Genomic DNA, 25005 nt, shown 5'->3' with positions numbered 1-25005 from the left:
CCCATTTGTACTGTTCTGACCGAAATCAGCCACATTACTAACAGGCTGACTCTCTGCAAGAAATGCTGCATCAAGGAGGGCATCTGCAGCTTGCGACCGAACAATTCCTAGAGGTGAGTCTTCGCTGCCATCAGTTAGCTCCGCATAAATTGTTTGTTCAGGATCCCCGTTTGCTCTCCGACCAGCTACAATCGCTTCAACAAGCTGCGGTACTGTCGTGATTCTCCTGTATTTCTGCCCCCTCTGCCTCTCCACATAGGTACATAATTCCACCTCTTGCCTTGAACCCCAAACCACCTTCTTACCCAACTCCCGTATGAAATCTTGAACACTAATGGCATCCACCTTGATTCTCAAATCAACGTGCATATTCCTCTGAATCAACTTCACAGTGCCGTCGTCTAGCTTCGCAATGCAAGGACGAAACCTCACTCTCAGTGGCCCCTCGCCGTCGCGGAGTTGTTCATTCCTACCGGCGACAGAACCAAATCAATTTCCTCCCCCCGCAACCAAAAATGTCTGAAAGAAATCAAATCGGCGAGAATGGAATGAATTTACTGCATCAGAGAAATAAACTTACTCAGTACGACCTTCCTCGGGTGATTCCATCTCTCAAATCAAGGTATTAGAATCAAGCACCCCACACAAACCCTAGAAAAGGGGAACGAATGAAATCAGCGACATTGGACTCGATTCAAGCCAAACAAAATGTCTTCCAGGATAACTACGCCGCCGCCTTTGGGACTGTCCTGGCGGGCTCGAGCTCAGCGACGACGAAGAAGACAGAGGAAGAATGCCGTGTTGTCAAACTAGTTCAGGGGCCCGCATGTCAACATATGCCGCGTGGCTAGTTCTCGTGGGACCCACTATTATCTAACCAAACTCTAATTAGAACACGCCGTTCATGATGATGTTAAGAACTGGCCCACGCGATATTTTGCACTTACCCCCCTGGCGGTGTAATTTGTCAATTAGACGCATGTCGATCGATTTCATTCGTGCAACTCTCACGATTCCGCCAACTTCAGGTTTCTATGCTTTTTGACGGTTTAGAAAATTCATCGGCCCGCCACAAATCACAAATGTGCTGTTGTTTTTTGCCATACAAGTTTGGAGCATATATCCAGCACATCTCAATAGTCATGTATGTGTCAGTGTCAGGGTCTTTTTTTTTTGCAAACCTTTCCATAAATGCTCCCGTAGTTTATTTTCAGTGGAGAACAATTGAACATCAAAGCACCCACATAAAACTTGAATAGTACAGTTACAATTTATACTTACTTGAAATTGTTCCTCGTCCAGCAGTCAATTCTGAAACAAATACAGCTATGCGAATTTAAGAATCTCCGAAATTGCAATGTTATCTTCACCTATCTCCAAAATTGCAATTCTGAAACAAATACAGCTATGCATTGATTTCATCAAGGGAAGGTTAGGGGGGGACCATGCACTGAGTGGACTGCATTATTTCAGATAAATTCAACCCAGATCATACCGAAGGATTCATGGTGTTGTAATAGGGAATACTCCCACTTGGTTGTTGGTGGATACCTCCTCTGTCTCCTAAAACAGAAGAGTGCTATCTTTCAAAATTCTATCTCCTGAGTTCACAGATGTTCAGAAATGATAAACGTCCAATTATCTACACAAGTTCGCATAGATCTTGGCAAGTATGTAAATACACAAACTTTTTGCTTGTTGTAGCATGTAGTATCACTAGTGTTAACGTCTGCAACTAGATAAGTTTAATAAAAATAGATTGCATTATATCACGATCACCCAAGAAGTTTCATAAAAATATATGATCATTTGTGTTATGCACAAAACAAAACAATATCAGCTATTTGTTACCTTTTTATACCAGATACCGTCAGCCCTCGAGCTTCAACCACTCATCTCCGTGGATGAACTGGTACCTGAGGAACGGCTTCATGTCATTCTTCTTGCCTCGCTCTCAAGCAGTCACTTAGTCCCATGGAAGAACTTTCGCGGTGTGAACTTCTTGCCTCACTCTTGTTCTTCATCTCATATAACGGAGTACACGATAGTGGAGCTATGTACAATTTTTTTTTATATTATCAGTTATTAATTAGTTGCAATTGAGAAAACTTTTTGTAGCTCCTCCACTGATTATCAAGGTCGTCGAAGTCATCCTAGGTGATGATGATGTCTTTATTGGCATCGTTACAGGGATGATGCTGATGGCTGATTTGCATGTCTACACGTTATATTACATGTATGTAGACGTTTTTTGGGTATAGATACATTCATATTTTGACAAATTTGATTTAAGACGGAACGGAGGGAATACGAGCCGGAGAGAGCAGTACGTCATCGATCGAGGCAATGGACTCGCTAAGTAGCCAGAGCCAGGTGCATTCCAGGAGAATTGTCAAACACACATATAAAGGAAAATGGATACAATTTCTATTTTTTTTTCCTTGACATATGGATCGAACGATACACCGTGACAAGACGAAGCTCACCAAATTAGAGCTACCACTAATTAGTTGCTCGTGCAATGATCTTCTGTTTTCTTTGATTAGTTTAGGACAATCTTGTTGTCATTTAATCTCAATCCTCCACTGATCTTGGCAAGTATGTGAATACACAAACATACAAGAATATGTGACTCTATAACAAAACACGGGCACAAAGCTAGTGTAGTAATACTCCGTACAAGCTGGGAGCATGTGCCCAGAACATCCGAATAGACTCCAGAACGATTGGAACATCTTATTTAAGCATTTGTAAGTTGCTCGCTCGTGCAGTTAGCTTCTGTTTCAATGTTTCTTAGTAAAACATGAAAAATAATCCCTCCAATCCTAAATTTTTGTCTCAAATTTGTCCAAGTATGGATGTCTCTATTCTTAAAAAGCGTCTAAATACATGTAATATTTCGACAACAATTAATGGTAACTGAACCAGCTAGCCCTCAATAAAAATAATGCTGTTTACTGGGGCAGCTAATCATCAAACAAATTATGCCCGCCTCTTGAATTGAGAACCAATGACAATTATTTGCTTTAGTTCAGAAATATTAATTGACTCTCACCTGCAATTTTGCATCTTCAAAGAAGTTTTGGAACCTCTCACCTCATGAACTGTGAACCTCAAGCATGCTAACCTTGAAAGCCCTTCCAGTGAACTATAGAGCTGCATTTCTGTGCAAGACTGCAGGGCCAGCCTCCAGTGTCATGAATCTTTTCCCTGGCTCTGTGAAGAATACACCTGCCCCCATAGCGTCTCTGCGTAAATCTTCTCCTCTTCCTTATCTTCAGGACAACAGTCAGATAGCTCAACCACATGCTCATCATCTTCATCTGGTATTTCCTCGTCAGTCTCTTCTGAGAAATCGTTGCTCTGAGGAATACATGCTTCAGCCATGGCTTCTTGCATAGCCAGCGGTGTTGCGGGCCTATCGCTATGCTGATACCGCGGTGCAGGGATGACAAATGGCAGGGTGATGTTGTCGATCCCATGCTTTCCTCCACTGACCTTTGACATACCTGGCGGCGGGACAATGAGGATGATTCCCAGCTCATAGTTGCAAATATGTAGCCTTGGCCCAGAAGAAGCTGCTCTGGTGACTTCAGTAGGATTCGCTTTGGGTGGAGGGCGTAACGGTTGTCCCCAGGCAGCTGGACTGAAATTGTGAGACCCACAGTACGTCCAGCCAAACGAGTGGCCACCTCGCCGAGATTGAAAGCGTCTCTGAGCAACCTGGTAGAATATGATGTCAATTCCATGGCTGAGGTTCATTAGTTGTTAGGAAGGATTTATATTGGGGGTGATGATTCAAACTAGCATCGATTTCTGATAAGCTGTTCAGTCCATCAACCTGTTCAGGTGAGAAATTGTTGCAATCTATTGACTTCCTTGTCACTATTATCCTTCGAATCATATATGTTTAAGAATAATTCGCGTCGAATCATCATCCCTAATATATATCTGTTATCCGTATATCAACATTGACTAAACAAGGAAATGGATGCTTGTGATATTCCATGGAAAGAGCATACCTTAACATGCATAGGATGCCCTATCCTGTCGTGTGGATGTGGGATTGCATCGTGAAATATACCGGTAGATCCCAATATTTGCCATGTTTTCTGCCAAAATGGAGTACAAGACATGGGTACAAAACTAGAAATAAGCTATGATTCTTTGATAACTGAGCTACAAAAGTTCCAGACGATATGATGACTGGAAGAAAAATATTCCCACTGGAACACATCTGCTATAAAAGGAACATCCATAAATTATCGACCTCATTATCACTTGCTTATATGTCTAAGGATGTGCCCAGCCTGTTTCATTGTGCATTATTTCAGAATTCGCAAAACTTGATTCTGATAAAAGTAACTGTGATGCAAGCACTTCAAATATAATGCAAATGTATCATGAGCTCTATTATTGGTAAGTATGAAAATGATTAAATTTCTGGAAAAAGACAAATCTACCTCAGGTAGAGAAAGCAAATATCTGGACAACTGAACTCCACAAGCCGCACTTTTCACCCTCTCAATTGTTGGAAATAACAGACTGATTGATGGTTTGTTTCGCTCATGGCCTGCTGTCCAGCAACCCCACTAGGAAAATCGAGGAACATTGCAAATGATTATGTCCATGAAGAATGGATAAAAAAAGTGAGGAATTTACTAGGTTAGTGTAAGCTACAAGAAGCACTTAAATATTACCTCCGGATCTGATTCTTCAGAGTCAAAATCATGATTGGATCGTTTACCAGTAGCTGAAGCAAAGTTTGCAATGAACTGTGGATTAATAGAAGTTCCAATGGATGAAGCACCTATAAGATAATAAATAATTAAATGTTTAGTTAGAAGCCAAGACTAAGATGACTGATTTAAAAAATACAAAATATATGTTTTTACTCACTGTACACAAAATCAGTCTCGAGTGTTTCAGGCCACTTAAATTGTGATAGCACCTGTTTCAGATACATTACAGTTAAGACAAAATTGGTTCATATTACTAACCATAAAATGTGGTAAGGATTACTTTAGAGCGTTATTGAGCAACTTTGGAAACTAAACCAGCAACCCAAGCTGATCAAAGCAGTATAATATTGTATTGCATTTCATGTGCATGCAGAACAGTGAGGAGTTCATGTTAATAATAGCCTTGTACAATCTCATATGTTGTGCTTTTTGTTTAGGATATTTGTATCATATGGATCTTCAAATTATGAATTTATTTGAACCATCAGATATGTTGAATGGAGGTGCCCATGTATTAAAAAACTGACAAGACACCCCTACAAACTTCAAATCGACTCTGCCACTGATACTAGTTATAGTTGAAAGCAATAAAAAATTGCACGGTAATACGAAACCGAAACTTAGAAGACTGTTCCACATGAATGGTAGTTATAAAAATGAATGTGAAATATGCCAATCACCTGCTGGTGTTATGGAGCTACGAATTTCAAGACTTTCAGAGTAAGTATACCACTAATTCAACAAACAATATGGACTAGTAAATCATTTATTTTGAAACTTTAGTTCGGTTTAGTACCTCTTCTAAACGCCAAAGCCCATGGCTCCGCTTCAAGGATGTGACCAGCGAGCACAATGGAGGGAGATGCTCATCGCAGATCAGTGCTGAAATTTGAGAGAACTCTGGACCCTGAATTTTATAGAGTTTAAGATCCACATGGTTTTCTGAAAAGTACTGCAAAAATACGAAAAGGTGTCTTAAGAACTTCTTAAACTACCTTTGCTACATACAGAAGCAACTGAACTTTTGTGTTAGTTACTCCAAATGCGGCTTCCAGGGCTTCTCTGGGGTAGATAAATGCAGAAAATCTGAATAAACCCAGGTCACCAAGCGGTGATACCCATTTTGCGACCTCTCTAGGCAAGAAACCAAGTTGGACTGAATCTGCTGAAGGCATTGGCCATGGTTATTAAATATTGATCAAAATAATAGAAAGGGAAGCAAATATGTTCTTCTGCACATGAACCATGAAACACAAAGCACGTCCAGTTGTGAGTTAATGTTTAGTAAACACATTTTGAGGTTTGCCATTTGCATACCTTCTTCAGAAAATTTATCCAGATCACCAACAAGGACACTCACAGCGTTAGCATCTGCAGGAATATTTGTATTCCTTTTCAAGATCACTTCTGTAGTTCCATGCATGTTCTCACGGCATTTTCCAAGAAATAGAGACAAGGCTTTCAGTTGAGAGCCAGCATCAGATGGTATGTGAAACCGGTGGGATAAACCAACTACAGATGTTTGGACAGAACCAAGAAACATTTTGTGTGCAGATTTTGTATGTAAAATATGTTTTTCCTGCATAAACAATCGGTAGCTGCTGTTCAGGTAATAGGCATAAAAAAATTAGGCCAGAACTATTTCAGTAAAGATCTAGAGTCTAGAGCAATGGATAGTTAATAGCTCAGGAATAAAGTTAGTTTAGGACAAGGGTATCGACATCACATTATAGATAACATATTTTTGTTTAGTACAAGATACTTTATATGTTTAATTATTCTTGCTAAGGGCTTCAATAAAAAAAATTATATCATGTATTACACCAGAAAAAATAGACTTACTGAAAGGCAATAATTGGACTCCAAATAGCACGGACTTGGCATATACAACCCTGGAACTGAAGCAACAAGGTACCCACCAGCGCCTTCAAAATTATACTTAGCTATCTCATTTATCCAATATGCTTGGCTAGGGACTTCATTGATAAGGGATCCTATGAATGAAACTAACTGAACTGCAAAATCAGATTTGGGTTCCTCAACTGCACTAAAAATGGCTGAATAATCCGGGGATGTCCTACAGGGGAAGTCTTGCCACCACACTGTATTTGTTATGAGATGCCACTGCACAACAAAAGTTTTACTTTCAGCAAGAGCATAGCAACAGAAATTGGCAACAAGAAAAATAAGAATTCCTTTTGCAGGCAAAATGGAAGGATCCACAAAGTTCAAGATAAGCCATTATAGCTTTAAGCATAACACTGACCTGTCTAGGTACTAAATTAGCTGAAGTAATGATCACACGCATGCTGTCTTCCCTCTGTAAAACAATGAGCTTTGGATGGTGGCATGCAACTCCTTGCTTCTTCCTATCCTTTCCAAATGCTATCACTTCCGGGAATTGCGGGTAACTTGAAGAGAAAATTAATAAAAACATCAGTATTGAAAATTAAGCCTATGTTGTTCTCCTATACTATAAGGCTCAGGAAATGCAAATGTAAGATGTGGTGTGCCTACACCTGCAGACTCACATATTGAAAGAACGGCGTTAGCTGAAACAGCACCCAAAAAGTTACAACTTACACTAATAGTACATTAGGATGGTTTACAAAAGGGGCTGCCATTCTACTCTCACGGCTCGCACTCCAGCATCTCTCCTTGTTGTGGCATGCTATTGTTACTGGCAGGTGCTGGGGAATGTTACAATAGTCCAGGAACCTGAGAAACGTATATAAATTAGCACTTCCACGAAGAATTCAATCATGGCTCTCTACATTACAAAGGGAAAAATGCAACAGTGGGAGAGCGCCAACCAGCAAATGTCGGAGGTGAATGTTGTGATAAATACGCGCAATAAGCTGCCAATGGGGTGGAGAAGCTGTGGAAGTGTCACTTCACTGTGTTCTTCGGCTCGTATGTCAGGTCTGATGCCGGTAAGGCGGTTCAGAAAGATCTTGCTCCCATCTGAGTAGCAACCCTCAGTGTGATGCTCTACACTCCCGTTGTTGTATCCTTTGCTCCTTTGAGACGACTCAACAGGATCGTTATCTGCAACTTCAGAGTGGTGTTCCAATTTGTCCTTGTCAAGATTGCATTCTTCTCGCAGCAATTTCTCTTCAGTAATCTCCTTCGGGAAGTTCTGAGGAACGGGATTAATTGGATTGTCCAGGCACAAGAAACCATCTCCTTGTCTTTCTTTTTTCACCTCAGCATCTGCACTATCGCCCGTTAAACAATGGGGACCCCCAAAGAAAGAAAGAGGGTCATGGCTCTCTGATATCGCCCTTAGCCGCTTCCGGAGCGACTCGGCCTTCAGCACAAGAACCTCCTCGCGGAGCCCCGCCGCCTTCTCACCCCTTTCGCAAGAGACGAATTTCTCTGCCACGAATCCGTACCTGGCGCCAAGGAGCAGCAGCGACACCTCGTCGCCGACGGCCAGATCGGCAGGGCCGCCGCCGCTGTGGAGTGGCTGGCCGTTGACGCGCACGGCGTCGGGGCAGGAGAAGTAGTGGGTGAAGCGCAAGACGCAGCCAGAGGTGCTGAGGAGAAGTTCGCGGCGGCGCCGGCTGAGGTGGCGACTGGCAGGGGACGCGAGAAGGCGGAGGCGGTGACCTTGGCGGCGGGAGAAGGAGAGGGAGTAGAGGCGGTCGGAGCGGAGCAGGAGGAGTGACGCGGCGGGGCCGAGGAGGCGGAGGTGGAAGTATCCCAGGCCGCCGGGAGCGGAGGGGTCGCCGTGGTAGTTCTCGGGTGGAGGCTCCACCTCCATGAGAGGGGAAGAGGGGACAGGAGACACCAGGAGGCGGGAAGGCCAGTCCTTGATTTATATTTTAGCCATGATCCCGCCAGTTATTTGACAGGAGTACGTTGCGATTTTGGTGGGTCTTAGCTCCTTGCGCGGGAAGGAATTCCTCCTTCCATTGGAAGATTGCCAGCCTCTGTCAACATTGAGACCATGATGACCACGCAAATTCTGTAAAAGCACATGGATTCGGCAGATGATCTTTGGATATTACTATATCAACCCGTCCAGATCCACTGTTTGCACGCAAATAGATAACACTGAGCAAACAAAAGCATAGCTATTTTTAATAATGATCAAGCAGTTGTGTGCCGGCTCCGTGAGGCATACGGAGTACAGAGATAAAAGGTGCTGCTCTGTATTATTGGTGAACCAAATGAATTTATGAATTTAATAATGCCACGATATGCTCATACAAATTTCTTTCATTTTTGAAATTTGGCCAGGAATTTTGACATTCAGATAAAGTGGCCGGCTGGGCTTGGTCCTCAGACTCAACTAAGGCAGGAGAGTCGCGCCAGCGCCTCTTCACAAACCAAGCAATCCGGTTCCGCTTACACATATCATAAGTGTGAGTATTCTGTAATATTATGTGTTACGTATTTCAGTTACCATGCTAATCTTCTGTTTCGGCAGATAAGTTACATCGGTGCTGCTTATAGCCGCCTACTTGTGCCACACAGCGTATCTATCTCCACATGCAGCCAATTTCCACTCTGGGCCGGTTGGGCACCAGGACTCTTCTCCGATCTTCATGCATAACTTATCATCGATTATTGCAGAGTACAGGTTTGAGCTTGCCTCCATGATTTTCACAGCTGAACGACTATGTATATCTTGGCATTTTCTAATCTCCATCTGAGTAGAAAATATTCAAAATTTAGAGCAGACAGCTATCATGGATGAGCATTATAATAAATTGGTATGAGCAGAATACCAGTTTTTTAATTTCATCATGGAAAGAATCTCCCCAGTCATAGAAATGATCATAGAACACCGTGGGGATGCCAGGATGAGTAAGTATATAAGCATATCCCTGAAAGACCATTAGTTTATGCACTTGCTTAGTGACATCTCCAAAAAGATCAGGGCACTTGTTTTATCACGAATGATCGGAAATTGTGTGCTGATAAACAACTCATTTTATAATAGTACCAGGTGACTAACAGTATTTCTGACCAAGTCGATACAATATCGATATAGACTTGTGTCTTCAAAAAATGATGAACTAGCAGCTATAAATGTTTCTTGAAGTTCTTAATGTGAGAAATAACTGGGGGAACTACAATCATTATAATTGAAAACAGCGTTTTATAAAATCATCATCATCGCAGTTCTAATTATTTATGTAACTTGAATGTGTAGACCGTGGTCATTGACTTGTAATGAAACCAGTACTGTGGATATGAAATAGTACAAATAACTGTAGCAATACAAAGTCCTCATAGCATACCTCCATGACATGATCGGATGGAAATGGCCAATGGCCCTGGAATAAAAGAACTTTCAATTAGCTTTCTTACCAACACATTTTAGACATTTCAAAACACAGAAAAGTTAGCCTTGATCACACAAGGAAAAGAAACATGGAATTGGTATACCTGAGTTGAACCTGTGTCATGATTTTCAATAAATGTAACTGATCTTGAAGGCCACCACCCCATCACACCAGGCGGCTTTTCTTCAGGGTCACGCAGACGCCACAGCTCTCCTTTCACAGCTTCCTGCTCCAGAAACACTAAAATGCTCAAACTTATCCCTTAAGATACTTATTTGCTCCAGTAGAATGATGATCCATTTCTAACCTGAAGAATACCCTTCGTTGTGAAATCAAACGCAGCACAAAGTCCTCCAGTGCTATCTATCCAATTGATAATTCTCTGCCTATGGCTATCTGGAGAAAAGAAGAAGTTGCTTTTACATTTTTTATTTTATTTCATCCATATAGTTGCATATGCAGAGAGACAATATAGTTATATAACTGCCTCTCGTTCAAAATAGTACATGAAACCATCCATTTCAAAACCGGTTCAGAGAGTTGAGCAGAGCCATGCGCGCCCCCCGGACGGTGGACCTAGCTCTCTCCTTGTATAATTGCCTTCGGCTTTTTCCTTTCTTCTCTTTTCATTTTCTTTGATCCTCCTTTGGGTCTCGTTTTCTATTGCCTTTGTTAGTACTTGCGCTTCTTGCGCTTTCTTCTCAATGGAAATGACACATCGCTTGGCGTGTTCGGGAAAAAAAAGTTGAGCAGAGCCATTGAAGAGGAAACCGACACAGTGGCTACTTGATAAACTCAATCACAAGGACATAATATGTAAATTAAAGTAATATTTGTTGGTGTCAATCAAGGGATTATCCGAGTACTTCGGATCGATATTACAGCACTATTGCAGTATGGATGTCACTACAAATCTCTTACCCTGATTGTAGCTCAAACGGTTGTCAGGGGCGCTATATTCACAACTATCCCAGTATTCCCCCACTGCAAAAAGTGGTTTTGATTCTTCAATGTATTCTTTCACAAACTTTGAAGCATAACTGCACTAAACAGAACATGTTACAAATTAGGGTCAACCCTTTTCTTTCATAGTATGTTTCTAGTCAGTTAAATATTTACCCTTTCGTGAAATCAAAACGAAAATCTTGAAAACCAATGGTTTCGCGAAGCCAGATCAGCCATTCAATAATATCCTTCCGTACAAATGGTTGGGTATGATCTATGTTGGGAACCCCATCGAAGTTATCGCCTGTACTTTTGTTTCCCTGATAATGAAGTTGTACCAAAGTTGAGTAATGTCTGATAACAGAACTTATCCATCAACCTATAGCAATAAGCAAAAGGCAGTGTAAAATAGGAATATCTTGCACAAAGCAAGTCAACATGGTCACCTTCCCACCGGAACAAGATGTAACAGCATGTTCATCCCATGCTATTGGGATACCATCATAACGATTATACATCCCATTGGATCCTTGAGTAGTACCAACTCGATGGTTAATAACTATATCTGCCATAGCCCTTATATTGTGATCATTCATGTTCTGAATCAATGCATTTAGCCGTTCGAGAGAACCATAACAAGAGTCAAGGCTGTACAGGTTCTGTGGCAGATAGCCTGTGGAAAACACACCAGACTTGTTTTTCTGTAACAATGCTTAAAACAGGAAATGCTGAACTAGTAACTAGCTTGCCTTCTGGAGATAACGATTGTGTCGGTGGAGGCAGCCATGCTGTCGTAAACCCAGATTTAGCTATATCAGCAACTCTGCCCTCTAAATTACTCCACCAGTTGTGTTTATGAGATTCCCAGTTAAATGCCTGACAAAGAGTTGATATCAGGAAACATGTAAGAGAACTAGTATCTGGTCGTTAAATGAGTGTTAGTGTGATCACAAAGGCACTACCCCTGTTGCCATTACCATACGTGAAGCAATCATAGCTCATCCGTGATTTTCTTTCTGGTGTGTGAGCCATGTCAAGATAAATGCAGATTACAACAATGCACGAATGCAAACTCACCAACACATTAATCACCTTAGAATGAACACCAGACCAACTACAACTGAAAATATCTTATTTGCGTGTCTGCGCTTTGCACAGGGGGCAAAGTAACTCGAAACGAACAGCGCTAGATTACCCTGCTACTTCATCGGGTCTCCATAATTGTACTGGATGTCATGTCAGATAACGATACCTCTCAGATACTTCCCAATACCGGTGCGTACAAAAATAATTTGCATTTAATAAAACTGAAAAATAATCATGATAGATGGTACCTATTTGATAATTCTCGGTGCATTTGTGATATCCCAGGCCAAAGAAGAAGAAAAACTGAACTTGGGGGCCATCACGAACCCAATACAATACCGCTAATTAATCCACCACGTAACCCACGCGAACCAGAACTCTCAATGCTTCATAGAAACAGTCACAAAGCACAGGCACACCTCCAATACATCACACACACAGAACAAGTGTGATTCCCTCCCATGCAACCTAGAACTGGATGTCAACTCGTCACCGCTCCCTCTCACACCACCTCCCTTTGGATTCTGGACGCCTCCTAGTCTTCTCACTCTCTGCTAGTCACTATATTTTTATGTATTTTAAGTATGTACATATGCCAACGTATCGCCGAACACATAGCACGCAATAGTATCCGTGAAATCTGGATAGTTTGTGCATGCACATTGCAGAACATTCTTGTTGGCATCAGACTAGCACATATCATGATATCCACCAATTTGATACATAGGATGATAGAAGATTTGTGCTTAGACAAATTCTTACCTGGAATAGGATTTCCCTTCCATTCTTAATGATCCCACCTGGCAAAGAAAATGCAACAAAGCAACCGCAATCCTATCAGATGCTCAACCAAATAATCAAAAACTGCAAAAATATGTGAACTTTATGTCTTCATTACCATTGCGAGCTGCCTGTTCTTGCACAACACCATCCGAAACCTGCACAATTTCGTCATTTCAGGGGCGTCAGACAAAGTCTCGACCTCAAAAAGTACCACGTGACTGCGCACTCACCATCTGGCCCATTGTAAGTCTCGACCTCGCCAATGCGCAACGTAGACAAGCCCTACGATCCCATCAGAATATGACACATGTGGCGGAGCTGGGCTGGGGGCGGATCAAACGCGGGGTTTCCGGGTTACTGTTAACCCCAAAATTTCTGGAATATGACCCTACGCTTCGGACGAAAACCGCGACAAGAGGGGTGGATTGAAATATAGATTCCGGGAAGAGATGTGGGGATTAAATTACTCACGGTAAATCTCAGAACAATACAAGCAGGTTAGCGGTTCGTCGCCAACAGAAGAAATTGGCCCGTCCGTATGGATCAAACCACTTGGGTAGAGGTGGGGAGGAGGAGGACTAGGAGAGAATTCCTCCAAGGCGACTGGCTTGCTTCGCTGGAGGGATTGTTCGGCGGAGGAGGTCGAGTGGAAGATTGATTTGCTTCGCTGGACGGCTGGAGGGATTGTACGGCGGAGGAGGTCGAGTGGAAGAGGAACAAGAATTGGGGAAAAAACAGTGGGCCTATGGGCCCACACCTCAGCGCACAGTTGAGAAAAAACGAGCTGGTCGCCTGGTAATGATTCGAGACGGAAGTCACCGTGCGCCCTGCCACCTATATCCACCATCCGTTCAAAATCCAACGACCAGCAATGATTCACGTGGTCAGAAAACCGGCGCAAGGCAACAATTGACCCCTTGCACACTTCTTGCCTTGGTTTCGCGTCCGCGATGGCGGCCGCGGCGACCAACAGCAACTACCGCGCCACCATAGCCAGCGACTGTCGGCGGGGCGTTGGCGGCGTCACGGAAGCGCGGCAGGAAGGTGAAGCATTATGTGTCGTCGGCGTCGACCCTGTTGCCGACTAGCGGCCGCGGCAGTGTCGTTCGCCATTGATGAGCTCCTATCGGAGTTGTGCCATCACAATGTTGAGATCGACGCGAGATGCGGACAAACCCTAAGAGCTGGAGAAGGTGCGGAGGCGGCAGTACCAGGACTGACACGTGTGACCATGATTTTAAATAGCACGCTGTTTCCTCGTATCTGGAGACCCGACGCTAGGTGTAAGCAATTTTTCTCACTACGTCGCTCTTCTCGCTATTAGCCCGCTAAATGGCGCTAAACGCTACTCCCTCTGTTCCTAAATACTTGTCGTTGTTTTAATGCAAACTTGAATTAAAACAACAACAAGCATTTAGGAACGGAGGGAGTATTTGCTATAGCGTCGCTAAATGATTTAGCGTCCAAAATCCAAATAGTACCGTGCCGGCCTAAAGTACAGCCTCAAAATCACTTGTCTCAGTCTCTCAGACCTAAACAGCTCCACCATGAGGATAGAGGCGGCAAATCCTACAGCTCGTGACCGGCAGCGGGGGCGACAACTACTTCCTCCAGCTCGCAACAGGCCGCCTTTCCTCCAGCTCGCCACCAACAGCAGCGCCTCCAGTGCTTCAATTATGCTTCAAATCTATGTTTGTGTCATTGACTTGATCTTGTAAATGATTGACAACTTTTTAGTACGTTGTTATGCTGAAACTTTTAATTTTGGGTTATATTTGATTCATTTATTTTGCAAAACGCTATTTGAAATGTCATAGCACGCTATAGCGTTTATAACATCTGGAGGAGACCGGCGCTAAATGTCATAGTGCGCTATTTAAAACCATGCGTGTGACGGCCGCAAGCGATGGCTGAGGGAGAAGGAAGCCGAGCTGGAGCAGTGAATGTGGGCCGCTGGCGCGCTGCTAAGCTGGATGTGTCCTTGCGCGCAGGAACGAGGTTGTCACCCCCGGACTCCTCTAGCTTGCAGGGTGAGCGGATGAAGCCGTTGGAGTGAGGCGTCGGAGCCTCAGGGTATGTGTATGTTTGGTTCTTGCCCATTGACCTACCAATCAAAAATTTCATTAAGGTTTTGTTGACCTTTGGTTGGTAAAAAACTGGCCAGATTTGTGAAAAAAGATGTGAGATAGTTTCCCAACTAAACAAAGATCAAATTAATATTTGTTGTGAAAATTTTGGTAGGACAAATTTGAGGAGGAACCAAACACAATCTCAAATTCGTCTGAAAGCAACCACGAAGGTTTTTCTCCCCTGTCTGCGTTCGTTGACTAGTTACACAGGCGCTCATGAGCTTGAATTGTCGTTGGCCTTCAGATTGAAATGAACGGTGGATACACGCCATGCCTTTCCTCTCGCTAAGGTGCTGGGTCTCAGTCCGATCGCGTACGCCGACTTGATTTCCCACATTGCCACACCGGCGACGATTGGGCACTCCATTTGATTTATGGGTTAATTGGATCTATGCCACTCTCTATTCCACCGGTTGAAAATATGCCATTAAAAAAACTTGACTTGGAGAAATGCCACTCAACTTTTTTATACCTCTATTCATGCCATTTTGTCCAATACCAGCACACATACTGTCTAGATACGTATAGACATAGCTCTATACAAATAATTTTTTCCCATCCTAAGTCAAACAATTTTATTCTTCTTATTCCCCACGCGTTTCTCATATCCCGTCCCTAAGGGTGGACTCATATTACTGTTTTTTATTTTCTGTAGTTTTATAGATTTTTCTGAGAAGATTGAATTTTGGGCCAAATTTGAATTATTATTTTTTAACCTTTATGGCGCCTGGAAGACTCGAACATACCATTGAACGTTGTAAATAACGGTATTATGGTAAATAATGTTATGCTGAAATACATGTATTTTATGAACACTTATTGGTCTTAAGTGGACAGAATGGCATTGATATAGGTATAGGAAAACTAGAGTGGCATTTCTCTAAGTCAAGTTTTTGTAATGGCATATCTCTAACCGGTGAAATAGATAGTGCCATAGATCCAATTAACCCTTGATTTATTGTTAACCTCTTCGAGATGTGATTCTGAGTACTTTTTCCTTTTTGTTTTTTCTAGTAAGAATCTATTCTTGTCGTGATTCAGAGCAGGCCTGGATGGTTCGGACAGAAAATTGTCAAAAGTATGGAATACTTGCACGTTGTGTTTGGTGTCTTCAGTCTGAATTTTTTTTTTACTGCATCCATTAGTCTGACTTTGTATATGGAAGAGCTGCAGGAATCTGCAATCGGGATTTATCGACAAAAAAAGACGAGCATTATGTATCGGGCCAATCCACGGGCCAAACAAAAATTAGTCGTGATGGATCGGACCAATATAAGCCCATTTGGCCATCTTGCCTGTGAACAAATGGAACATCCAATCCTCAAAGGTGACATGTTGACCTTCAGTTTTGAGCCTTCGACGTTGCTCTACGTCTGGCAAAAGAAGTTGCAAATCTAAAACGGAGAGGGGGAAACTTGCAATTCCTCGTCTTAAAAAAATGCGTTGGCAAATGCCAAACTCGAATGCACTCAGAATCACATGTGCATAGCATGGCGTTAATATCGAATCGACTAACAGTAAAAAAAAAAGTAACGACCGATTAAGTGAGCATGTAAAATCATTTCCAGGTGATCGTAAAATCTCAATCTAAAATCGCTTCTGTCCAAAAACAAGGTTGCATTGCCTTTCTGTCAACGGCTCTGGATGGGCAACAGTTCCACGTTGGAGCCTCAAGCTTTCCGCAAAGGAAAGGTGTGGAAAAGGTTGGCTAGTTACTGTACCATTGTTCCTCCACCCAGAAGCAGACTCACGCGAGGCAGTACTGTTGGGTCGACAGTAGCAGCAACAACACGCATGCAGTGATGCAGAGCAGATGATCACAGCCGGACCAATGGCGGCACGCATGGCATGCACAGGTAGTAGCTTTTGCATCTTTCCCGGAAGCTGGCCCGGCCGACGGGACGCTGTCAGCAACAGCAGTTCGCTGACTCGCCGAACGGCTACCTCGTCTGTCGTCAGACAGGGCCGAGTGCGCCCCTGTTGGGCATTGCCGCATTGGCGTCCACCCATCCACCAACATGATCGAGAATACCAAAGCTCTACACTTTTGCTGCTTGCTCCACTTAATTAGCTCCAACTGGATCATCCATCATAATCGACAGGGCGGGGGAGCAAGGAATCGAGTTCCTTCCATCCAAATGGATCCACCCGTAGACCACCACTAGTAGCACCATAACATAATAATGCGTGATCTGTATTATCCATAATCATTGTTATTCATTACATGGTGAGACGATAGCTCACTAGGTTGGTAGATAGATAGAAAGATTATTCCAGCAAGTGACCGGACGCAGAGAAAGCAGATCACGGCCGGTGGTGGTGTTGATGATGATGGGAGGCAAAGGCAAGGCAGGCAGCATGCATGCATCTTTTGGCAGCAAGGATCAAGTCCTGGACATGCTATATACCAGTGCTTTATAGTTAAGTGGGGGCATAAACGCACGAGCCGAGGACCTGGAGGAAAAGATGGAATCATGGGAGTGGCGAGGATCCCTCGCATCGATCGGGAGGGGAACAACTCGCTTTTAGTAGCAGCAACTTTTGCCCAAAACCGAGATTTGTTTGCCTGTTTTAGTCAGAGGAGAATAGGCATCACGGGCTGCTATGCTATGATTGTCGTTGATAGATGAGGCGCCTTTTTCTTGGTCTTCACTTCACTTTTCGGGGTCCCGATCGAGTTCTCGTTTCATAGGCTGAGTACGTTTATGCCCGGGCAACACGCAGAGGAGGCCCTAAATAAAGGTCACATCGATCGGGGAGTACGCCCTTTCTATCTCCTTTTCCGAGAGCGACCGGAATATGTACGTATGGGGCACCTATAATTGTGGGCGCACACAGTCACAAAACTCCACTCGTGTTGCGTCCATTCATATGGACGGGTTCATTGATTGATTCGTGGCGTCCTGCCTGGATTCACATTCGTGCCGTGTTTTCCGGTTCGGACGGGCACATGCGCCCCCCTCTCCTCCCATGCGAATTTTCCTATCACGAATCGATGCTAAGGATATGGACACGGTCGGTCATGCAGCAGCTTGCGTAAAGCTAGCAATGCTGGCAGCGATCATCGAATGCCTACGTGCATCGCCCAGCGATTGATCTTACAGACAGTGCGTCAATGTCCCCTTCGATCGATCTCCTCGCTCTCTCCTTTAATTCAGCCTCTCGATCACGGTCTCGCCTAGCTAGGCCTTCTTGATTCCTTTCGTTTTCCTAGTGGCAATCATATTGTGCAAGCCGTCGGTCTGGCTATAGCTAGCTCCATCACCCAGCAATTCCATATTCCATTCGGATAACCAATTCGTCTCCATCCATCGATCTATGGATTCGGCCGGGAAAAAACAAAGAAATCGCATGCTTTAACGTAGCCGACCAGCCGATCACAAACCTTCCAAAGCACCAAGCCATGATATATACCGGTGTCCAACATCCAAGCAGCAACAATTCTAGGCGAACGCAAAGAATCATAAAGTGGTTAGAGGTGGCGGGAGAATATATATCTCGCGTTTATGCTTGAACTGGAAGTACACTCAAGTGGTCGAAAGGCATATATCTCTGTTTGTGCCTGGCTGCTACGGGCTATATATACGGACGATTCTATTCCTGTGATCTTGTGATGAATATCGAACTCAGTCGCTGTCTGGCATTTCAACCATGCCGTAGTGAGCGGCAAACCTGCGTTGAGTTGTCTATTCGAGGTATCAGAAAAGGATGATCCTCTCGTGAGCTTCTTTGCGTCAATTACTCCACCTATCGATGTCTTTCTCCGACTAGTATGCACGAATAATTGCACACGTATGGAACGCGATCAACAGCACGTGAAAACACATATACTCGGAGAGATCTACTGTGGCATAACAGGCACCTTCTATATTTCCCTATTGACGGTACAGTGAGAGTTCAGTTTGTAGCTAGCTTGATTGATTTCACACCAGCCGGGAAATAAGTTTAGGTCTAACATTATAGCTAGCGTACATCGTATAAGCACTGTACGAAAATTATCTCACGCAAAAAAAAATACTATTGACCCTGATGAGCTGGATTTACGACGGACTGGGGTATAAAGGTTGAGGATATGAACAAAAGGATTGCCTGCCGATCTTCTGCATCTCTGCATGCTAAAATACAAAACATTTCTTATTTAGTGCGGAGTTTCACCCCAAGCTCGTCAGAAAACGCAAAATTCACATGTGACGGAGGAAAAGTTCACATATCCCAGTCACCGACCTTCAGAGCATCTCTAGCGGATCCCTTATACTTCCTCCATCCTATGTTAAGTCATTTTTATTACATATATCTGAACGTTTCTTGAGCACATATACATTCATACTTTGACAAATTTAAATCACTTAATATGGGACGGAGAGAGTATGTATCACTATGACCCCCCCCCCCTCCTCTGGCCACACCAGTCCCTGCAACCCCTTCCTCTAGCTAGCCGCCCCCACGACTCCCTCCTCTCACCGTTTAGCGTGGCCCTCCCTCTGGAGGTTCAAGGTCGACTATCAATGACGTCAAGGCCGGATGGTAAACTGTGGGAAAACGGCAAATTGTTTCCCTGAATTGGTCTGTGGATTGGTGCAAATTAAATCCCAGGTTTCAAATTGAGAAGAAACGATCTAGAGTTAGGGAACTGATCAATGGTGATTCCACGAGACATGTGCGTGTTGTTATGTAGTGCGCAATGAGGAAGACGACTAGAGGACAGAGGTGGGCTGGCGGCACGTGGTCAGGCAATACTAACTCCGTCCCTTTTTAAGAGGCATGCACGCATCCCAAGATCACAAATTTAACTATCAAAATATGAATTATATTTCATAAAAAACCATTTGATTCGTAGTCAAATGAATTTTTAATGGTATATTTTTTATGTCATATAATTTATATTTTGACAATTAAATTGATAATCTTGAGATGTGTGCGTTCCTCGTATATTTATATTTGGACGGAGGGAGTAGATGGGATCACTTATGCGGTTTTTGTTTCGCCCGGAATAAATCAGTACCTAAAAAATGCTTTTAAGACTGGGAATGGGAAGTGCAGGCTGGGTTGGTTTTTAAGGATTTGCTAGAGAAATGGACGTCTATGCATGTGGAGTGCGCACAAAAATTCAACGGCCCAAAAAAAAAGGTACCACCCATGGAATTGCGTGAGGCCCAGAATCCAGATAACACATACAAAAGCATCATGCGCTTTTGCCTCTGCCTCTCGTACTGTAGTAGTGTACTGTATATAGCAGACTCTGCTGTTTTGAAAGAAGCGAAAAAAGGAAGACTCCTACTTCTCCGTAGCTCCTTTGGATGATTGTATCTAGAAGGAAAAGCGACGGCTTCACGGTTTTTCCAGCCACCTCATTGCGAGGAACCAACTTTGTGTCACTGTAAAACGCATCGCCTACTACACTCTTTCATATTAGGTGCTAAATCACTCCCTAATCCTAAACTGCCGTTCTAAAGAAACGCTTTACTACCCTTGATGCACTAGCTAATTATAGCTGCTACTAATATTATAGTCCACTCCAGCTTTCTGCGGGTAGTAGTAGTAAGATTAGGGATCCCATAAACATTATTAGCCTGAGAGCTAGAAAGAGAGATGCACTTGTGTGGCGCACCGAACGTGGACTGAACAAGTAAACAAACTAATCCCATAAGCTATAATCATGGCCTTTAAAGTCCACCATGAGCTTTCTCCCAATATAAGCAGACATATCTGGTCCACTACGGGAATAGAATGGCAACAAGCTGGGTTAAATTCTGCGAGGGGAATCATATCTTAAGATCGAATCCATTGTCACGTGTTGCCGTGTTGGCCTGCACTAAATATTTGATTAATGCTACGGAGAGATCGGAGCGCCTAGAGGTAGAGGTAGGGAGTCGGTCACTCACACGAACCGATTAGGCACGCATGCAGAGATCATTGGTCTACGTAAAGAGTGTGTGTGACTTATCATAAAGAGCGTGGATGAATTATCAATTCTGGGCAGAGCAACCTGAAGCCAAAAGGCGTCCACAGAATGCTTTTCCAGTAGTACCCCCCACGCACAAAAGCAACCGAGGTGACAACTGACAAGCAAACCCATAGTCTATGCAAAGGCATAGCAGCGACAACTGCTGCAACAAAATAAATAAACAAGGCGAATCTGGAACGAGATCACATATGCTCGACGACGACCCTGCACTACTGCACCACCACTACTACTGCTATACGTCTGCTTGTCCAGCACGAATAGCGACGGAAAAAGATAAGAATAGCTAGGTAGAAAGGAGGGCGGCAAGCTAGCTAGAGGGAGCAGATGGTGTCGACAGTCGAGGGGTACAGCGTAGGAGTAGGCCGACTGGGCGAAAGGCCGAGTCTGTACGCTTGATTTCTTGCTTTGATCCGTCACGCTTCACAAGGGAGGAGAGATGCAGTGCAAAGGCGGAAAAGCAAAGGGAGTGCCGGAGGACTGGACTGGCAACTCCGGCTTTAACACGTTCTCGGGTAGCTCGCTTTTCTTTTTCTACTACTCCTGGCGGTACCTCCTGTCACACGGTTCGAGTTGTCCAAAAAGGCCAATGCGTACGCAGAACAAAAGTGCAGTAAATTACTCGCACTACGGAGCACTCCAAAGTAAGCTATGCAGGGGTAGACACCAAAGTAAGCTACAGACGATGGCTTAAAAGTACTCAAAGCAGTCTTATCTTTGCCGTAATCTAATCCGACTGTACTATCTGCTGTGCTGCCGGCCGTTTCACGCCCCCCACTCCCATGCAAGCATGTGTCCCCAGTAGTTGCATGCATGCACGCAGGAAACGAATCATGCATCTGTGCAAGCCTTGCTAGCTGCATGGAGACGCGCGGTCCACGGTCCCTTTGCTCCATTTCCTCGTCTTTGACGGGCTCCTTCCCCGAAATTTTCTTCCCCGTCCGATGCAAGGGGCTGTACTTCTTCGCAACTGTGTAGCGTTTCACCAAACGCACGTCATAGCAGCCTTCAAGGCTGTCGGCCGTTTGAGAAGGATGGTCCTTGACGTTTAGCTGCGTCAGTCACTTGGCGTGAGTGAAACGCTCGAGTCGATCTGAGCATGGCTTTGACGCACCGGGGCCGGACAAGTCAAATCTGTACAGGCAATGCTAATCTGTACAGGGCTACGACAATTTATGCGGTCAGAGCAAACAGAGAGTGGGGCTGGACGGGCACATGACAACTCACGCGTACGGCCGAGGCAGATTCGTAGCGCACCGCGTTAGCTACGTTCTTGGGCACGGCACATCTTTAGACTGACTGGTCAACATCGAAATTTTGTTCGCAAGAGTAAAATTATACTGACCGTGACGCATCTTTCTTTGAGGGAAGGACCAGACTCAGAAACACAGTGCCATGTATTTTGTCGGAATTTCATCGCTGTGAAACCCAAAATTGCTGTAATTCTAGTTTCCATAGGACAACAATTTTCTCCACAAGAAAAGAACAGTTTTCTCCGCAAGAAAGAGGAACAGCAAAAACTAAGTTAGCTCAGTCCATTAAAACCTAAATTTGAACACATAACAAACTAGTCTGGGATCTAGACACAAATTTAAACATTTTCCCCTGAATAAAAAAACACAACTTTTTTACTTGCACGCAAAGATCACGTGACGCAGGTGCCGCACCACGATGCCCGAGAGCGGCAGAAAACACCAAAGAACTGAGATTAAGACACCGACGCCGAGCCCGGCCGCGCGACGCACGTACTACATCGACGGCCTGGCTCGCTGAGTTGGAGGATCAAGACAGCAGGACATGGAGCGACGCGTTCTTGGTGGCCGCGCACATGGGGCAGGCATCCACGGCGGGTTCGCACGCGCGGCAGAGCGACAGGTGCCGGCATGGGAGCAGCAGGACGCAGGCCTCGCCCTGGCTGCACGCCTTGCACGACGGAGCCGCCGCCGCAGCCGCAATAGCCTTGCACGCCGTGTCTTCGGCGTTGTCGCCCGCCGGGGTCTCGAAGCAGCAGGACTGCGCGTCCTCGGCGTCGCCCTCGACGATGGCGCAGGGGGGCTGCAGGAGCTGGTCCAGGGTGGCCCGGAGCCCCGCAGCGACAGCCTCGTGGCTCTTGGCGACGCCGAGCCACGCCTGGCCCTCCGCGCTCATCTGCCGCAGCCTCTCCTCCAGCTCGGCGTTGCGGTAGCGCGTGCGAAGCAGGTCGGCCTCTACGGCCTGAAGCCGCCCCGCCGCAACGCGCTCCACGGTGGCCAACACCGCTCTCGCGTGCCGCCTGCGAGTTTCTTCTAGCCCGGCGCGCATCCTCTCGCTCTGCACAACAAACGTAGACGACGCCCGAGTCAGACACCGTTGTGCAATCGAAATGAACCGGCAACTCAATTTTCACCATGGGCAGGCGCATACCTCGAGTCGGATGAGCGCGTCCATCTCCAATCCCTGGTTGTAGAGCAGCGAGTTGAGGCCCTGCGAGAGGCCCCCGGCATTGGCCTGCATCCTGCCGCTGGTGGACGCGGCGCCGGAACCCACGGCCCTGCTCTGCGCGTCGCCAGGCAGCACGAGGCCGTGCATCGCCGCCGCCTGCTGCAGAACCAAGCGATGCTGCTGGGCCTGGGTGAGGTCGACGAGACTCGCCGGCTCCTCTGCCGCCATGCGCACCCGCTTCCTCGGCACGAAGCCGTAGTTGTCGTTGCAGGTGAGCTCGCTTCGCGGGAGATCGCTCAACACCGTGTTGTTGTTGTTCCCGATCCCAACCATGGCGTAGTTGTCGTTGCAGGCGCATTCATCAAAAAACTGAGCGGCACCCGGCGCGGCGTCGGCCTCCATAGAGCCGAAGGCGTGGATGTCGTGGGAGAAAGCGTGCGGCAGGAACCGCGCCTGCTTCACGGCCATTGCGACAAGAAAGATCTTGAGTGGCAACCACCACCACCACCACCCTGTCTCGGCGAGGAAGGAATAGAGAGATGGCGGGGAAGGCAAAGGAAGGATGCGTGAGTTGGGTTGGGGAGCGGAAACGGCTGGGGGAGGTGGATAGATAGATATAGATAGAGCGGAGGCGTGGAGGATGGGGGGAGGTTATATATACGGCGTCGGTGCGGGGAAGACACGTTGGGTGTGCATGCAAGGGGACAAAAGCTGTCTGCCTCTAGTTTATTTGGACGAGGGACGCAACCCGACTGGTTGGACGGATGCGCCTCCCCAATCTCTCAATCTTTTCCGCGCCTTTAATAATGGCCATCGTCGACTGGCTCTATACGGTGGAATGCTTTTTCCTCCTCTTTCCTGCTTTCTTTTTCCTGCTCGGTTTTTTGTTGCCTGGTGTGGCGATTGATTCGTGGAGAGTGATGTGAGATGTGGAGAGTGGGGCTGCCGCTGCCCTGCCGCGCTGTGGCGTGGTGGTGGTGGTCCGTTGCATGATGATAATAAAGGCGGGCCACTCTCTGGGAGGTTTGACGTTTTCCTTTCTCTCTCTCTTTTTCTGATGGTTATGCTGTTCCAGACTTTATTAGCCACTGTAATTCAAAGCCGATTTAGTGCGAGTTTGTGTGGTTGGTCTACTGCTACTGGTTTGCCTTTCTTTTTCCCATTCTTTGAGCGTTTCACCTAATAAAAGAAAGGACGCTGTTTGCTCCTGGTCCTAGTGGACTGAGCATAGGCACCAAATATAACTGGTTTTTAGATGCCAGGCAGTTTCAACGGCACCGGCGACGGAGATGCGAGAATTAAGGTGCAGGGCGCAGAACGCACGCCCCCACCCACACACAACCTACCGTCCATTGAATGCCGGGCCGCCCTTACTATTCGCGCCTCGTCGATCAGCTTTGAATACGCCTCCCGAAACGCCAAGTGCGTGACCGTGATACCCCCCGCAGAACCGGATCTACTCACTACGAGTACTCCTGTAGTTCAGCGGCAGGAATTAAGTTACACCAAACTTAGGTTATTTTACATGCGTGATTCACGGCTGGCGCTTCAGTCTTTACCAATACGGCCACCGGTAATTAATCTGCCGGTCCCATGGTTCCAGAGTCGATCCAACAAGGGCACAAAACACCACGGCGCGT

The 25005-nt window shown here is 45.4% G+C and overlaps 3 protein-coding genes across 4 annotated transcripts; all 3 read right to left on the bottom strand.

The window, feature by feature from the left end:
* Window positions 1–2779: 2779 nt before the first annotated feature.
* Window positions 2780–8737, bottom strand: LOC100837648. Of its 2 annotated transcripts, none has more exons than XM_010241541.3 (12): window positions 7556–8737; window positions 7326–7460; window positions 7009–7153; window positions 6585–6866; window positions 6060–6321; window positions 5738–5907; window positions 5539–5649; window positions 4900–4951; window positions 4701–4810; window positions 4464–4592; window positions 4023–4112; window positions 2780–3723 (listed from the first exon to the last, which is right to left on the bottom strand). In XM_010241541.3, the coding sequence occupies exons 1-12, from the start codon at window positions 8506–8508 to the stop codon at window positions 3196–3198; spliced, it is 2967 nt and encodes a 988-aa protein (XP_010239843.1). In that variant the 5' UTR covers window positions 8509–8737; the 3' UTR covers window positions 2780–3195. The 2 variants fall into 2 exon arrangements, with proteins under 2 accessions (XP_010239843.1, XP_003581171.1); XM_003581123.4 differs by having other exon boundaries at window positions 5738–5904.
* Window positions 8738–8948: 211 nt separating this feature from the next.
* On the bottom strand, window positions 8949–13627 carry LOC100824346 (probable alpha-amylase 2). The gene is made up of 12 exons (XM_003579611.4): window positions 13084–13627; window positions 12969–13008; window positions 12833–12870; window positions 11734–11860; window positions 11431–11657; window positions 11159–11304; window positions 10961–11079; window positions 10347–10435; window positions 10143–10265; window positions 9995–10030; window positions 9479–9577; window positions 8949–9399 (listed from the first exon to the last, which is right to left on the bottom strand). The coding sequence occupies exons 1-12, from the start codon at window positions 13093–13095 to the stop codon at window positions 9208–9210; spliced, it is 1248 nt and encodes a 415-aa protein (XP_003579659.1). The 5' UTR covers window positions 13096–13627; the 3' UTR covers window positions 8949–9207.
* An 8717-nt stretch (window positions 13628–22344) lies between these two features.
* On the bottom strand, window positions 22345–24135 carry LOC100824034 (probable BOI-related E3 ubiquitin-protein ligase 3). Its single transcript, XM_003579610.4, has 2 exons — window positions 23348–24135; window positions 22345–23254 (listed from the first exon to the last, which is right to left on the bottom strand). The coding sequence occupies exons 1-2, from the start codon at window positions 23831–23833 to the stop codon at window positions 22727–22729; spliced, it is 1014 nt and encodes a 337-aa protein (XP_003579658.1). The 5' UTR covers window positions 23834–24135; the 3' UTR covers window positions 22345–22726.
* Between the last annotated feature and the right edge of the window lie 870 nt (window positions 24136–25005).

The sequence above is a fragment of the Brachypodium distachyon genome, chromosome 5 (assembly GCF_000005505.3).
Source record: "Brachypodium distachyon strain Bd21 chromosome 5, Brachypodium_distachyon_v3.0, whole genome shotgun sequence".
In the NCBI taxonomy this organism is placed as follows: Eukaryota; Viridiplantae; Streptophyta; class Magnoliopsida; order Poales; family Poaceae; genus Brachypodium; species Brachypodium distachyon.
This window is presented reverse-complemented; position numbering and strand designations above follow the sequence as displayed.